This window comes from Eurytemora carolleeae, unplaced genomic scaffold (assembly GCF_000591075.1).
Source record: "Eurytemora carolleeae unplaced genomic scaffold, Eaff_2.0 scaffold1, whole genome shotgun sequence".
NCBI classification, from domain to species: Eukaryota; Metazoa; Arthropoda; class Copepoda; order Calanoida; family Temoridae; genus Eurytemora; species Eurytemora carolleeae.
Window position 1 is genome coordinate 427,723 of NW_019396081.1, and position 15,326 is coordinate 443,048.

The following is a 15,326-nucleotide window of genomic DNA, read 5'->3' on the forward strand; positions in this document are numbered from 1 at the left end:
TTTAATTCTCAAAAAATCGCAGAATTCTTGTGCAAGTACAGAAATGATTTTATTATGAACGGTTCACGAATCACGATCATTTTCTGGAGGTTTTTGTCTCGAAAGATAAGATTGAAAAAAGATTTACTACCGGGAGTGGTTGAATTTTAAATCATAACTAACCAAAATCTTATTCGTTCGCCAGAGATAAAAAATCATATAAATTATGATCTCCGTTTATGATATATGTCAAATTTGTACAAAATCATACGTAAACCGGTTTTGATGTAATACAAATATACTGTTGCTTGCCTATACATATAATATACTGTACAAAGTATATTATAGTGTTTAAAAGGATATTCAGAGCCCAAAATTTAAATTAGTATAGTTGAACGATACTCCCGAGTTCAGTTTTTGTGTGCTACTCTGCTCTTAAGTTTTGGGCTCAGCCTGTTTAAATATTACCAAGGTAGACATTTGTTCGTAACCTTAAAAAGAAGTATTTAAATTTGTATTTATTAAACAGCTGATTCAGTGATGTATGATGTATACTGTATAATCTCAAATTAAATATGTACGATATTTATAATTGTATATCTACATAAAAACGTATTTTGATTTGCAATATACATTTTTTAAAGTTTAGAAAAATCAACAGATGTCGATGTTGTTTGTATATTGTAAAATGTATAATTTTGACTATCTACACAAATCAGAATATTCTGTTAACTATATTAATAAATATTTTTATGTATTTTCTGTTAAAACTTACATTAAAATATTCTGAAAACCGGAAACCGGCTCATCATCACACTGTGATTCATAGTCAGTTAAAAAAAAACCTTTTCGCTGCCTATCATTGTCAGTCCAATTGTGATCGTTAGATTTACTTGGTGAAAGGTATAGGAGTATAACAAATTCATAAGGCCTTTGAACAACGACATTGCGCCTTATTAACGCCGAATATACCTTCAGTGGAATATTTCACCAATTCTGAAAATATTGTGCGACGAGGGTATTTTGTACTAACAAACTTTAGAACGGTATATTTTCTTTGTTATACTGTAGGCCTTCCCGGCCGGATTTCAATCAAATTTTAATCATTTTTTGACTATAAAGCTCTGTTTATAGTCATCAGTTATAAAATTAATAGTATGAATTGTGTTAAACAAAAGTGATCATGTTTATTTACTGTTAAACTTAACCATAAATATTAAATATATGTAAGTCTTGTATTTATTGGAGATTTAGATACAGGGATATAAATTTTCAGGAGAATTTTAAAAATTAGGAAATTGATTTTTTTTTAAAGCTTGGTTTATTTTCCCCGACTTAGCGAATAAAACCATAAAAAAATGTTGGTGCTCGGCGAAAAAATATCAAACCTAAAAAAAATAAAACTTTAAGAGGGAATAACGACCCAAATAGATTTACAACGAGCTGAAAGGTAGATTCAGTCGTTTTCATTTCATAAATATTAAATTCTCTCAAACATTAAAAAACCTAAGTGTAAAACTAAAAACCTTTGCTGAGAAGTAAATATATATTTCAGTTTCTTTTGATACAAATCAACAGTTTTGGAACTAGTTTTATATCACAATTATAACATCATAGATCATGAGATAAACTTAAAAAAATGAAACGTAAAGATGATCAAATATAATCCATTAAAGAAAAGTAAAAAAAAAACATTTCCAGTTATGATGAAGTTTGAAATTGAATTTGCAAGTGCAGAAAACGATTATTGCATATTTAAATTGGACTCGTTTAAAGACAGAGAAACACTAGGTCCTTTACTGCAACTTGGAGCTGCTGAAAGTTCATTTTTAAAACAATTGATAACAGGCAATAATGAGTGGTCTGACATGAGTCTCTCTGAGCTTACTGTTCAATTTTCTCGATTTCTTCAGTGTCCTGTAATCAATTAATTTTTTTGTCAATATCTAGTTGTCAATGTTATCTCAATTAACTATTAAAAAATCAACCAACAAATTTGCGTAAAAGAAGATATTTTTATTCTAAAATTAAAACTAAGTTCGCAACTTGTGGATTTCTACAATACGGACTAACCAGAATATGACTGAGATAAGATATGCTCAAGGACGCAAAATTATTAATTTTATAAATAAAATCGTCTGTTAAAATCGCTACAGCACATTTCAAAATTGAAGATTAAATTTTTATTACTTTTCCGAGAAAAACAGAAAAATTTGACATCAATCCCCCCCCGGGCCCTTCTTAATGACGCAGTTTACCCAAAACTCTTAATTCAAACATTCATTAAGAAACCAATCTATACCACTTGTTTGAAGTACTAATTACCTCAGTGTCTAACTTGACAATATCCTTCCCGAAGTGTTTCTCAATTTCCTTCATCACAGCCATAGATCTGGGACTATCCACCAGATTAATCGCCAAACCGTGCTTGCCAAACCTAAATATACGCTGTTCAGTGTTATGTGTTGACTTTAATTTATCAGACTACTTCTGACGAAACGATATATTTTCAAATCTTAATGAAGATTTATAGATTATTTGGACCCTTACCTTTCAATTTGTTTATTTTGGCATTAAGTAAAATAATTTGACGATGTTTTATTATGTATGGGTAAAGATTGACAGTTAATTGCATAATTGCTATGATTGCAACCTTTGTTAAAAATGAAATTTAATATTTATAATAAGATAATACACTCGCTACTAAAACACACGTTCTCGCTACACACGTTTTCTTCGGCCAAAATACTGCAAATACACACACACAAACTAAAGCTTAGTTGAGGGTGAATAGAAAGAATATTTGATTATAAGTGATAAGAACCATGGAATTTACAACCCGAAAAATAAAATTAGATTCTTTTACTTCCATTTTGTTTTCATTATTTTTAATTCTTATCTTACCTTCCGGTTCTACCAATTCTGTGCAAATATGTCTCACAGTCCGCCTTGCCGTTCTGGTCCACAGGAAGATCGAAATTCACTACAATAGTCACCTAAACAATTAAATTTAATTTTAACCAAGTTTGCAAGTCTGCTAAACTGCATATAGTGAAAACATTCTCAATTAGTCCACGGAAATTCAAGAGATTTCCTATTTGGTCTCTACTAACTGAGAGTATATTATAGGTTGCTAAAAACGGTTCAGAAAAGTATGAAAAAATATCGTGCATTAATTATGGACAAGAAGAAACCTGTTCTACATCTATACCCCTACTCAGCACATTTGTTGTTATGAGAATTTTCTCCAGTGCTTCTCTGAATCTGTCCAACACCTAAGATAAACAGAATTATCAATAAAACTTAATTTCAGCATTTTTAAGTGTAACAAAAAAAGAAAATATTCCAGTTGTAAAATGAATTAAATCAGCAAAAGCAGAATAGAAAAAAGGGCCAACTTACTAGATTCTACTAAAAATAATGATAATTACTTGTTTTTAAATGAAGTTACTCAATACGTTGAAAAGACCATCCTTGAGTAGGATGTATTTTGATATTTACCAGAATTCTCTCGTCTGGTCCTAGATCTCCAGACAGCAAAGCTACAGCGTGTCCGTCCTTCTTTAGTTCATCAGCTAACCAACCTGCCGTCTTCCTGGTCTGGCAGAATATCATGGCCTGAGTTACAAGAAAACTTAATTGAATTAGCAGAAATGCTTAGAGTTCTAAATACTTTTCACTTGGGAATCTTCAATGCACTATGTTTCAACAGTAACAACTTAAAAGTTTCTTTTTTAGTGTATTGTTTCATTGTATATTTTGCCATGTTTCATCCAATAACGATTATTAAAGGGTTGGAATTAATCGAAGAGAGAAAGGTAGTTGAATAAGTCAACAGGACAAACCATTATATTAAGGTTAACTATATAAAGTTTAGCCCTGAGGTATATTACAAATTAATCTCTTACCTGGCCAATAGTGATGGTTCCGTATATATTTGCAATAGATTTGTACTTTGATTGAATACTGTCACAATACACATAGTACTGCTTTATATTATCTAAAAATTTATCTTATGAATCTTATGCTATGTTTTGTGACTAAACTTAATGTAATAATAATTATAGAAGATTTGTGGAGAATGTGAAATTGGACATCAACTGGTAAGGTTTAATACTTAAACCTAAAAGTTCATGCATTTTCGCTAATTCAGCATAAAAAATTCCAATTGTTTATGCTGAATTAGCTGTAGAAAAAAGATCTTTAAAGAGGAATTTTTTTTCGAAGAAATCCTGAGCAATACCATCGCTCTACGATAATCCTACCTAAAGATTCCTCCTCCCTTCGGAGCTTGATCAATACCGGGTTGGACACTATGTTCTCCGCGAAATCCATCACATTCTAAACATAACAATAATGTCAAGTCTATATATTAGAAGGAAATCCATCACACTATAAACATAACAATAATGTCAAGTCTATATATTAGAAGGAAATCCATCACATTCTAAACATAACAATAATGTCAAGTCTATATATTAGAAGGAAATCCATCACACTATAAACATAAAAATAATTTAGTTGGAACTAGTCAGGGGCGACCCATGGTATTACTATTATTAAACACAAGAGATATTTTGACAATGTCACAATATTGATTTCACAATGAAAAGTAAATCCAATAATCCATCAAAATTAAAGTGTTAATAAAACTATTTTTTTTGCAGTAAATTAGAACTCCGTTTTCACATAATTCCAGCCTTAAATCTTCTCAGCTCTTAAACCAGATTTAATGAATAGCTAGAAGTAGTTGAACTACGTACCGGAGGTGCAACAAGTTTTCTTGGGCACCGGTTCAGGACACACCAGGCTGCAAAATTTTAAGTTAAAATAATTGAATGAATGAAACAGAAACTACAGTTTAAGAACCAGATTGAAGAAACAAGTTTCTGAACAAGATGATGAGATGAGATAAGTTTGGANAAAACTTCTCGAGCAATTTTGAATAATTGATTGAAATCATATTTTTCTCAAACACTTGCCATGCTAACAGTCATATCTTCAGTTCCAAGCGATCAGACAAGAAAAAAATATTTCTAGAATTCTCAAATCAGACTTGAAATAACTTCTAATTGTTACATTAATACTGAAGGCGCGTTAAGGGCTAATAGATTTTGTACAATTTGTTTTGTAACTTTTCCCCGTAAGTGTAAGATGGATTGGTTGTGGTGCTATAAGGGCGTAAGCTTATTAACTGATCATCTTTATTTAATGAACTTCTGGACATGTTTACTGTTTAGTGGTTATGTGTCTTAAGAAACGTTTGACTTCTTCAAGTAAAATTTGAAATTCAATAATTTTCAAAGTTTTCAAACATTTAAAATAAAAGTTTTCTTATAGCAGAAGTAAGAATAAGTTATGTGTTAATATCATGCTCGATTTTATGTTTTTAACCCATTTTTATGATGAAGGAGAAACTTTGATTCATTTCAACTACACAGTCAAAATTCAACTTTTAACAAAAAACTTTTTTAGAATAATTATTTTACAACCAAATTAACAAATAATGAACAAGATTTTGTAGTGAAAGATGTACTAATTAGATTTTTTAGATAACAACAAAAAGGTCCAGAAGTTTTTTTTCATAAAAGCGGACACACAATTTTGCACCCTAATAACCCAACCAACTTGCACTTTACATTTGAGAATTACGAACCAGCTTAGTCTGAATCAAAATCATCAGTTCAGAAAAATATTTTCTTACTTAAGCATGTTTGCGCCATTTTAACGCCTTTAGTACTCAAGTTACAGCTAAGAGGTATGAAAAAGAATTTCTTAACTTTGATTTAAAAACTCTTTGAAATATTTTTCTTTTCTATCGCTGGCTTGGAACTGGAGATAGGACTGTTAGCCTGGCAAAGGAATTGAGTTTCTGCCACAAATTATGATTTTACAATCGCCATACCTTTTCAACCTGATGGTGTAAACCTTTGATATTTCAAACTATCATTATTTGATCTAAAATGATTCATAGTTTGAAATATCTAAGGTCTCCGACAATAAAATGCAAAGATATAGGGATAAAAAAATCAGAGCTTGTGACAAAAACTAAATTTCTTTGAGAAAAATATGATTTCAATTAATTAAGCAATATTGCTTGAGAAGATAATTTCAGATTATGGTGAGATATCTGGGGAGTTACCTGGGACCACTAAGAAGCACCCCCCGTTGTCAGAATAATTATTTCAACTTAAAATTTTTGCCGCCTTGTGTGATGATGAATCGAACTGGTGGAACCACGTCCATGCTGTTTCAATAAACTCGCTTTAACTCAAGTTTAACCATGTCTACACGGTTTAACAAAGTCTCGCTTTTATTTAGATCTGGTCCTTGAACCAATAAAACTGGATTATCAAACTAGCTTGTATATTAAAACCACCAAGGTCACAGGAAATATTTGTTTCAAAAGTTAAATGTCACCTGGTCGTATGTAGCGGAGAACAGGAGCATTTGGCAGTCAGGGTTGAGATTCTTGTGAATTCTTAAAATACAAGAGAACATATTCAGAACAGTTAATTACTTTAACTATTTCATTATATCGGATTTTACATGGATTATTTACATATTTCAACTTGAATCTTCAATCATGAAGTTCCGTAAATAGTTTCCAATAATATCAGGAGTGATTTTTATGTAAAAAAAGAGATAGTGAGCTGTGATTGGCCAAGTCCGACCCTCCTACACTACCCCAGGATTCCGACGCCTGGGTTTTGTTAACTAAAAACAGTTCTTCACCTATCCTAGCATGCAGTAAGTGACAATAAAATTTAAAAAAAATCCCCCCCCCCCTCACTCTCCTCATTTTTACTCTCGATGTATTTGTGTACATTGAATTTAATTGTCAACAAATCCCTACCTTATACTTTGATCTTGATGTCCCTGGATGGCAATCATCACATCGGCTTCATCCAACACGAACACATTAATCTTCTTAAGGTCAAAGAAGTTGAACTTAAGATTACTCCAGTCCAGGACCTGTACAGTATATTATGGAATATGGAATATGTTAGATAAACAAACTATGATCTGAAACGACCCACGTTCAGTGCTAAGTCAATCACTCCAGGGTTATGGGTCTTGTTCAAGGATCAAGTCTAAGCTGTTTACTGTTTTCAGTGTAGCCATTGCCGACGACACAAATGTGGCGTCAAAACGTAAAAACTTGAATACTCTTGCACACAAAAAAAATTAAAGAATTAGAAAAAATAACTTGTAAGTACATATCTAATAAACTTACAATAAACTTTGAGAAAACTAATGCAATTTTATTTTCAAATTCTCTAAATGCACAAAACGACTGTCCCGATGTTTTCTTTAAACTAGGCCAGGATAAACTACACGAAAAATTAAACGCATAAAAGAAACAGATTCAGTTAATTATTGGGAATATGGCTGGATACTAAATTGAACTTTAATGACTATTTTAGGCGATTAAATTTTTCACTTTATGCTGAAAAAAAATTTAAAACTTCTTAAGCTTTGAAACCATGAAATTGCTTTATTACTCCTTTTTCCAATCTCAATTAGAATTTAGTTCAACATTTCACACTTCAAACAAAAATATTGATAAGATAGAATCATTGTAATATAAGTCACACAGCGAAAGCTTTTTGGGCTTTGAACATACTTCCCTCCAGATAATTAGAAATTTTTAACGTTATAAAATTTTTATTTCAGCGGAGACCAATTATCCCCAACATTTAATAAAGATTTCAAATCATCAAAATATCAAAAACGCAAATCTTAGGAACAGAATGATTTTTATATTTCTAGAGTAAAATCTATTAAAATTGGACTGCTTTCTCCTCTAAGAAAAGACTAAAAAAGATTAAAAAGAGTAAAAGTTATGATCAAACAAAAACGATGTCAAAAATCGGCGCGAATTAAAAAGATGCTGAAAAATGTCCGTTTGGGTAAGAACCTATATCTTTTTCACAACCCATTAAGCTTATTTAAATTTTTTTAACATTACAAATAAATAAATCATTTTTATTTCTAAAAGTTATTAGTTCATCGTCGAAAAATAATAGCAATCCTCCACCAGTTTATATTTAATATAATTTAAACAATAAATATGTAACTTTCCTTTTCCTTCTTTTTCTTTATATATTTTTTTTTAGAATGGGGGGAAATATTCCCACAACTTCTATTTTTGGAGGTTTAAAAATATTTTCTCCTGCAACACTTAATTTTGTATGTTTTAGATTATTTCATAAATAAATAATTACTTAATAAATTACTTACTAATCTCCCGACCCCCCATATAGTGTAAAATTTTACAACAAACAGGTAAAAGCTTTCCCGTTTTCGTCAAATTTTTAATCCCCCCGGATCTTCAATGCCTTCTTTCCCGAATTCTAAAAACTATACCGTTCTATTTCAGTTCTTTCAATCCTATCCCTACTAATTTTTAAAAAAAAGCTTTTTTTACAATGTTTTTAAAACTCATTTTTTATAGTTTTAGTAAAATAAATGGTTCGAGGCATGGTTAATAATTTCAAATGTTCATCTTTTTTCTCCTTTCTACATCTGCGCGTCCGCAGTTTCTCTTTTTCTTGCCTCCCTTTGTCCGTTCATTTATGGCGCTGCTATTGAAAGAATGTTTACGAGTCGCTGTTTTTGCGCCATTATAAGACAGTGCAGGATTACCCTTTCATTGTATAGATGTACCCCTCGCGGTTTTTTTTTGTTTTGTTTAATTGTAATTTCAGCCTCAGCGCTGAACATTCTGTCTACTTGCATTGGTAAGGTCATCACTTCTAGCACTTACAGTTAGTTTCTATTTCCAGCGAGGGAGCAATAGCGTCCTTGCTATGAACCGCACATTATTACTTTCATGTAGGTAATTTTGTTGTAGGATCCAAGAGAGAAAAAAATGTTTAATTAGGTTTTTTTTTCACAGAAATTTTTAGCAATGTGCGATGAGGAAAAGAGATTTAACACATCTAAAGTTTTTAACTTATTGCACAAATAGTTTGTTCTAACCTTGCCAGGAGTTCCAATGATAATGTGTTCGGTAAGTTTGGCTCCTCTTTCTAACATTTCTCCTCTTACAGCATATCTTAAACAAAAATTCATTAGATAATAATCTATCAATCCATCAATCAGTCAATCAATAAGTCAACCAACTACCTAACCGATAAATCAACCAATCAGTTAACCAATAAACCCACCTTCACCTTCAGTGAAACACCTTGATTATCTGGTTTATGATTAAAGAGAAAACATAATATTTACCTAATCTTGAGCTCGGGATAGAACTGCGACATGTTGTTTGCAACCTCTCCTATCTGGATTGCGAGCTCGTATGTGGGACACAAACAGAGAACCTGCCATTATTCAGATTATTGGTCAGGTTCAGAGAGTTGAACCCTTGATCTCTCAATTAAAGTTATCCCTGCAGGGTATTATCACAAAGGGATATCAAAGAGGAATTAAATTAATCTGAAGGTCTGCATGTATTGATATCAATGCATGATCCCAAGTTTTACTTCAGGTAAAAAACTGTAATTAATTCAACTCTCAGGAAAATGATATTTATACTGGCAATTCAAAAAGTTTCTTTACTTATTGTTACCATCAGCAAATAAGAGAATTCATAAATTTGAAGAATTTAAATTGTAATGAAATATTGCATTATCAATATTTTGAATAAAAAGTAAAATGGAAAAAAAAGCCATTTTTCCCTTACATAAAGTATACCTGAGGCCATGATAAGCTAGGATTCACCCTGGAGAGCATGGCAAGAACAAAGGCAGCTGTTTTTCCAGTTCCAGACTGAGACTGGGCAATCATGTTCTACAATAAAGGAAACATTAACGAATCATGAACAATGTTGGCATCAAATAAGTTTGAAACATTAAACTGACTAATTGACTGAAATAAGATAATATGATCTGAATTTGTTAGATTAAAATCAGAAGTTGATAACTAGGTTTGGACTAGTGACAACAATATGTATGTATTCCATTAAATGCCAAAACGACTAAACCGATTAGACATTGGACAGACATTTTGTAGCCGGCCAGAAATCAAAAGTATCAAGTAAACTAAAAAGTCTGTCCAGTGTCAAATAACACTGTTATTTTGGTTTGCAGTGATATAAAGTTTTTGACAGAAATTTTTTCTTTATCGGGTTCAAGCCTTTTCAAATTTAAAAATATTTTATTTAAAAATAAAATCTGAAAAAGCGAGAACCTTCCGAGATATAGAGAAAATTTAAGCCCAAAAACTTTATAGCACGTCGTGCCAAAATAATAGTGTTGTAAGTATTAGGTAATGTTATGAAACGTTTGTGTACTTTCTTTATTTCGATGGCTATTTCTAGATCAAACAAGCTTTGAAACAAAGCAGAAGTCAAAATATAAAAATGATTTCAAATTTATTTTCATTTCAATAGAATTTTTTTTTGGAAATATCCAAAATTTTTTGGAGAAAAAGTTCTAGAACCAATCAAAACTTTATAGCACACGCGCTTTAATGTACAGCTAATTTAACTTTATAGCACGATGATGAAATTCACGAGGAAGTGAGGAAGAATGATAAAGTACACTTTAGTTTCATCAAAATATTATCTCTTTTCTCGATCACCATTCATTTTGCATATGTCTATTGATGAGTCTATCGTGTTAGTTCAAAACAATCCATTCCACTTTATAAAAAAGTTGTAGTTTATAACCTGCGGTGGATCTGCAAGGAGAGTGGGAAGAGCAGTTTCTTGAATTTTACTCGGATTGTTAAAACCAAGCGCATAAACTCCCTGAAGGTAATGCACATTCATGATTTATAAGCTCAAAAGCTTGGCTATATCTAAGAAATTCTAAAATTAATGGCGGACTACAGAATTTCTTCCGCGATGAATACACCTAGCAGGGTCTATCGACTAAATTTTAAGTGACCCTTCGTTTCGAAAGTTGCATGTCCGATTCACAATGATACTCTTAAATTTTTGACTTTGAAAATTTGATCGAGTTAATCCTATTTTTAATCTAAAATTTGATTGATTTAAATTCCAGATCACTATTTAAGTGATTTTTACAGAAAACATGAAGAAAAAGTGAATCTTAGTTCGGGAATGTCACTCTTCAATGATATCACTAGAATCACGTTGAGATTCCCTGCCAGATGGAGGATGAATGATTTATCGTTAAAAGTTCTTTCTAATTTAAACTTTAGATTTTCAAATATATTCGTAGTCAAAAACATTTACTTCTTTATTTCTATTTTTCCATAATAAGATAATCTTGGATATAATAATGGAAATTCTTTAACGGTTTAACGGCCTTCGTTAAAGAATACATCAAGAAGCAGCAACGAATTCAGTGTTTGACCTTCTTATGACCTCCAACGGCCTCTAATGACCTTAATGACCTCCAAAAATTAAAATGTTTAAACTATTTTTGGAGGTCATTTAGGTCATTAGAGGTCGTAAGAGGTCATTAGAAGGTCACACACTAGATTCATTGCTGCTACTGTATTCCTAGGGTTCCTAGCTTTTAATTGATATGCATAAAGCCATAATTAAAACATTTTCATTTTTGGAGGTCATTAGAGGTCATTAGAAGGTCAAACACTGGATTTGTTGCTGCTACTCCATCCCTGGGGTTCCTAGCTCTCGTTTGATATGCATTTCATTTTTGGAGGTCATTAGAGGTCATTAGAGGGTATTAGAAGGTCAAACACTGGATTTTTTGCTGCTACTGTATTCCCCTGGGTTCCTAGCTTTTAATTGATATGCATAAAGCCATAGTTGAAATATTTTCTATTTCTGGAGGTCATTAGAGGTCATTAAAATTCAATTTGATTTTATTTTAGGAATTTCGATCACTAACAAGGCGTGCATCCAAAAATTTGGAAGATTTGAACCAAAAATGAAGGCAGGGCCCCCCCCCCCCTACATCAAATGTGCCAACTCCACCATCCCCTTTGTGAGTTGTCGCAATCTACTGAAAAAAAGCGTGAAATCATTTTCTGGATATTAGATCCTAAATTTTCCAAAAAGAGGAGAGAAAAGCAGGTTTTCTAGCAAGAACTAGTTCAAGAAATGAAATTGTGATGTTTGTCTTTTTTTATTCACGAATCAAGATTTATTGATTGTTTTCATTGCTATGGAATGCTAAGACCCCACTTAAAGTTTGTGACACTAATATTTCAATTCAAGCTCTGACCCTTGTATTAAAAATATGCGGAATTGCAAAATCTTGCAAAACTTTGTTTGCAATAAAGAAAAACTAATAATTGTTTGAATAAAGTAGGTAGTCGGGCAGGGCAGTATGCTTTGAGACTCGGGCAGTTTGATAGAAAGGCCTCCTAATATAAGGCTTTAAAGCATTTTCCATACTTTTTTTTAGGAAAGGTTAGAAAATTTGAGCAACCTCTGAATCATTCTTAATGAGATATGTTGATTAAAGACTGGAGTGGGGTGTCCCCTTCCACTCTTCTTTCAGGACTAAGCTAGGTCAAGATTTGAGTGGAAATTTCTGAATTAAGGTATATCAATACAATGTTTTGTTATAAAAGAGGGTGGTAAGTGAGCATGTTGTTATAAAGTATAAAAAGGTAAGTTTGCATGATTAATATAAAAGAAAAGGCGAGTGTGCATGATGTTCGTAAAAAATATTAAGTTAATATAAATATTGATCCATGTTGAAAAGTTCAATATAAGGAGCGTGTAATGAATATTCTTTAAATAGTGTAATAATTTCCATTCTTTCATATACATTCTTCCGCAATCTGACAGTGTAAAAATAAGCTTTCTTAACCGCTAGGAAGCGAACCAGATTGGAATTTTTTTCTCCTTAACCGTGTAAAAATGAGAATTCTTACACGATAGGTTTACTACAATGGAACCGAGCAGATATGATATTAAATAAAATAACCTTGAGAAGCTTAGGATGTAGATTCAGCTCTTCAAATGATTTTACAGAGAAGAGCGGACTCTGTGGATTCTGTCGTTCGATCTCTACTGTGTTCTGACCAAATACATCTAATAACCAATCTATAGGCCAAGGCCAGGGGTGTATATTTCATCGAATTTCTACTCAATTATTAATTCAATTTGAAAAGTAGAATTTTATTAGAAGGAAAATAATTTTAAAGAAACCATATTATAATTAATTCCAAATATTTGAGAGAAAAATAGAATTAAAAAGGGGTTTTTATTTTATCTAGTACCTTTTTCTTGGTATTAATATTTTTAAAATAGACAACAATGCAATGTAATTTAGTAAACGATAAAAATTGTAATAATAAACAGACAGCTCTTGTCAGAGTAATAGGAATACAATTAATGCTAGATGTATATTCCTTATTTTCTACTAATCCTTTGTGAATAACTTTCCTCATAATAGATATTTCAGCCAGAGATAGGGCAGTATCTTCTTCTTTATCCTCTTCTAAACATTAAAAATAGTTTATTTTCAGACATGCACTAATATGCAAAATGCAGGTTTAGTCTAGCGCCGCAACTGGGTGTTTCTGTAGGGGGGCATACCGAGTGAAAAATAGCGAACGAGGCAGTGGGTTGCGGGGTCGCAGGAGAGCAGAGCCCACCTGAATATTAATGTTCATAATTTTGTGATTAACACAAGTCGTTTTAGATCTTAATTTTACTGATCTTTTACATTCTAGTAAGCTAAAGTTTGATAATATCTATAGCGTAAAAAGAATCTTTTTTCAAGTTTATTATTAACACTGGTCATTTAAGCTCAAATCTTGTGGATATAAAACTTGCATAGAAAATTATTAAATGTTTCATTAAATTTAGTATTTGATTTCTAGCAAACTACAAAATTGACACTGAAAAAAATTTGGACCTAATAATCATTAAATAATAAAATTGACATATTGAACTAAAATGGGCATGATACAAATACAAATTTGAACCTAATAATCATTATATAATAAAATTGACATATTGAACTAAAATGGGCATGATACAAATACAAATTTGAACCTAATAATCATTATATAATAAAATTGACATATTGAACTAAAATGGGCATGATACAAATACAAATTTTTTAACAAACTTTAGATAATTACGATTGTCAGCAATAGGAAATAAATTAAAATAATTACTATTTGACAACTTAATTACCATTTTCAGTTCCATTTCTACCCATAGTCAAATCTCCCATCTTCTTCAATGCTTTCTCCTATGAGTTGAATTGAAAATTAAGTGTTGGAAAGAGCAGAAGGGAAGAGACAAAAAAAAGTCTGCTACAATTATATATATAACCAACTAAATTAATGCAAAATTAACATTATTTATTTGTTTATTTTAAGGCTTGGCTAAAACAATTTCTTGACCGAGCGCTGCGGCTATGACATGGATAGAGGGCACCGAGCGCTACGGCTAGGATAGGCTATGGGATCTAGCGCCGCTGCTAGGACAGGCTAGAGTGCCGGGTGCTGCGGCCACATGACTATTTATGTCAATGCGTTGCATCTGAAATGCATGTACAAAAAAGGGGAGGGGGGTGGTGGCTGGGTCCAAATCGTTCAATAGGAAAAAACAAATACCTGTGCATCCGCAGCCCCTGCCCAATCAACTTCATTTGTCGCCATGTCAGAATAACTCTGTAGATCTGAAAACAATTAAACTGAATTAATAGTATAGTAAGCAGTTGTTAGTTGTAGGTGTCAAGACCGGTAAGGTAACTATGTACTGTTCAATGTACATTGTACCAGCATATGCTTCATGGGTTCTTGTATTCGGTTTAGGGGCCGAGAGGTAATAGACTTATTTCACGACGTGATCGACAAACACAATACATTCACGATATTCACCTTGATATGATGTTAGTTTTTAATGACTTAAATACCTTGAAGATTTGGCACTTTTTTATAAACGAATGCACACTTTTAAAACTTTGTAAGTCCAACTGCCAAATGAAATAATTAAACATGCTTTATTCTTTCGAACAGCTTCAAATGAATAATTGTGTTGGACTAGTATTCCGCTGCATTCGCGCTTCCCGCCCCCGGTTTTATAGTCGTCTTTAACCTATCATGATATCCATCAACTTACTCAACTTCTTCGGGTAAAGTATTAATTATATATTAATTAAACCTATACACTCGAAAACCATGTAAACTGTTTGTTCAATATTTAGGTCGCTAACCCTATAGGTCAGGGTTCTGTAATAATGGATTGCTTTTGAATTGAACATCGTCTATACGCAACTTCCCCGGCCTCTTCTGAACTTCTGACCGACTAACTTTTCGACCTACTGCAATATCGAACCTACGCCAGCTGTTGATTTTTGTATTATTTGAGGGTTACTGGTTGGGTTAGGTATAGACAATATCTGGGCCGAGCGCTGCAGCGGCTGACAGGCTAGGGA

The 15,326-nt window shown here is 32.1% G+C and overlaps 1 protein-coding gene across 1 annotated transcript; it reads right to left on the reverse strand.

Moving 5' to 3' along the window:
- Window positions 1-1,511: 1,511 nt before the first annotated feature.
- LOC111716735 (DEAD-box helicase Dbp80) lies at window positions 1,512-14,843 on the reverse strand. Its single transcript, XM_023492217.1, has 18 exons — window positions 14,805-14,843; window positions 14,503-14,567; window positions 14,078-14,135; window positions 13,285-13,373; window positions 12,858-12,950; window positions 10,658-10,738; window positions 9,682-9,777; window positions 9,217-9,308; window positions 8,965-9,040; window positions 6,836-6,954; window positions 6,400-6,460; window positions 4,245-4,320; window positions 3,888-3,979; window positions 3,481-3,597; window positions 3,174-3,254; window positions 2,884-2,975; window positions 2,305-2,416; window positions 1,512-1,896 (listed from the first exon to the last, which is right to left on the reverse strand). The coding sequence occupies exons 2-18, from the start codon at window positions 14,545-14,547 to the stop codon at window positions 1,864-1,866; spliced, it is 1,413 nt and encodes a 470-aa protein (XP_023347985.1). The 5' UTR covers window positions 14,548-14,567; window positions 14,805-14,843; the 3' UTR covers window positions 1,512-1,863.
- Window positions 14,844-15,326: the final 483 nt, after the last annotated feature.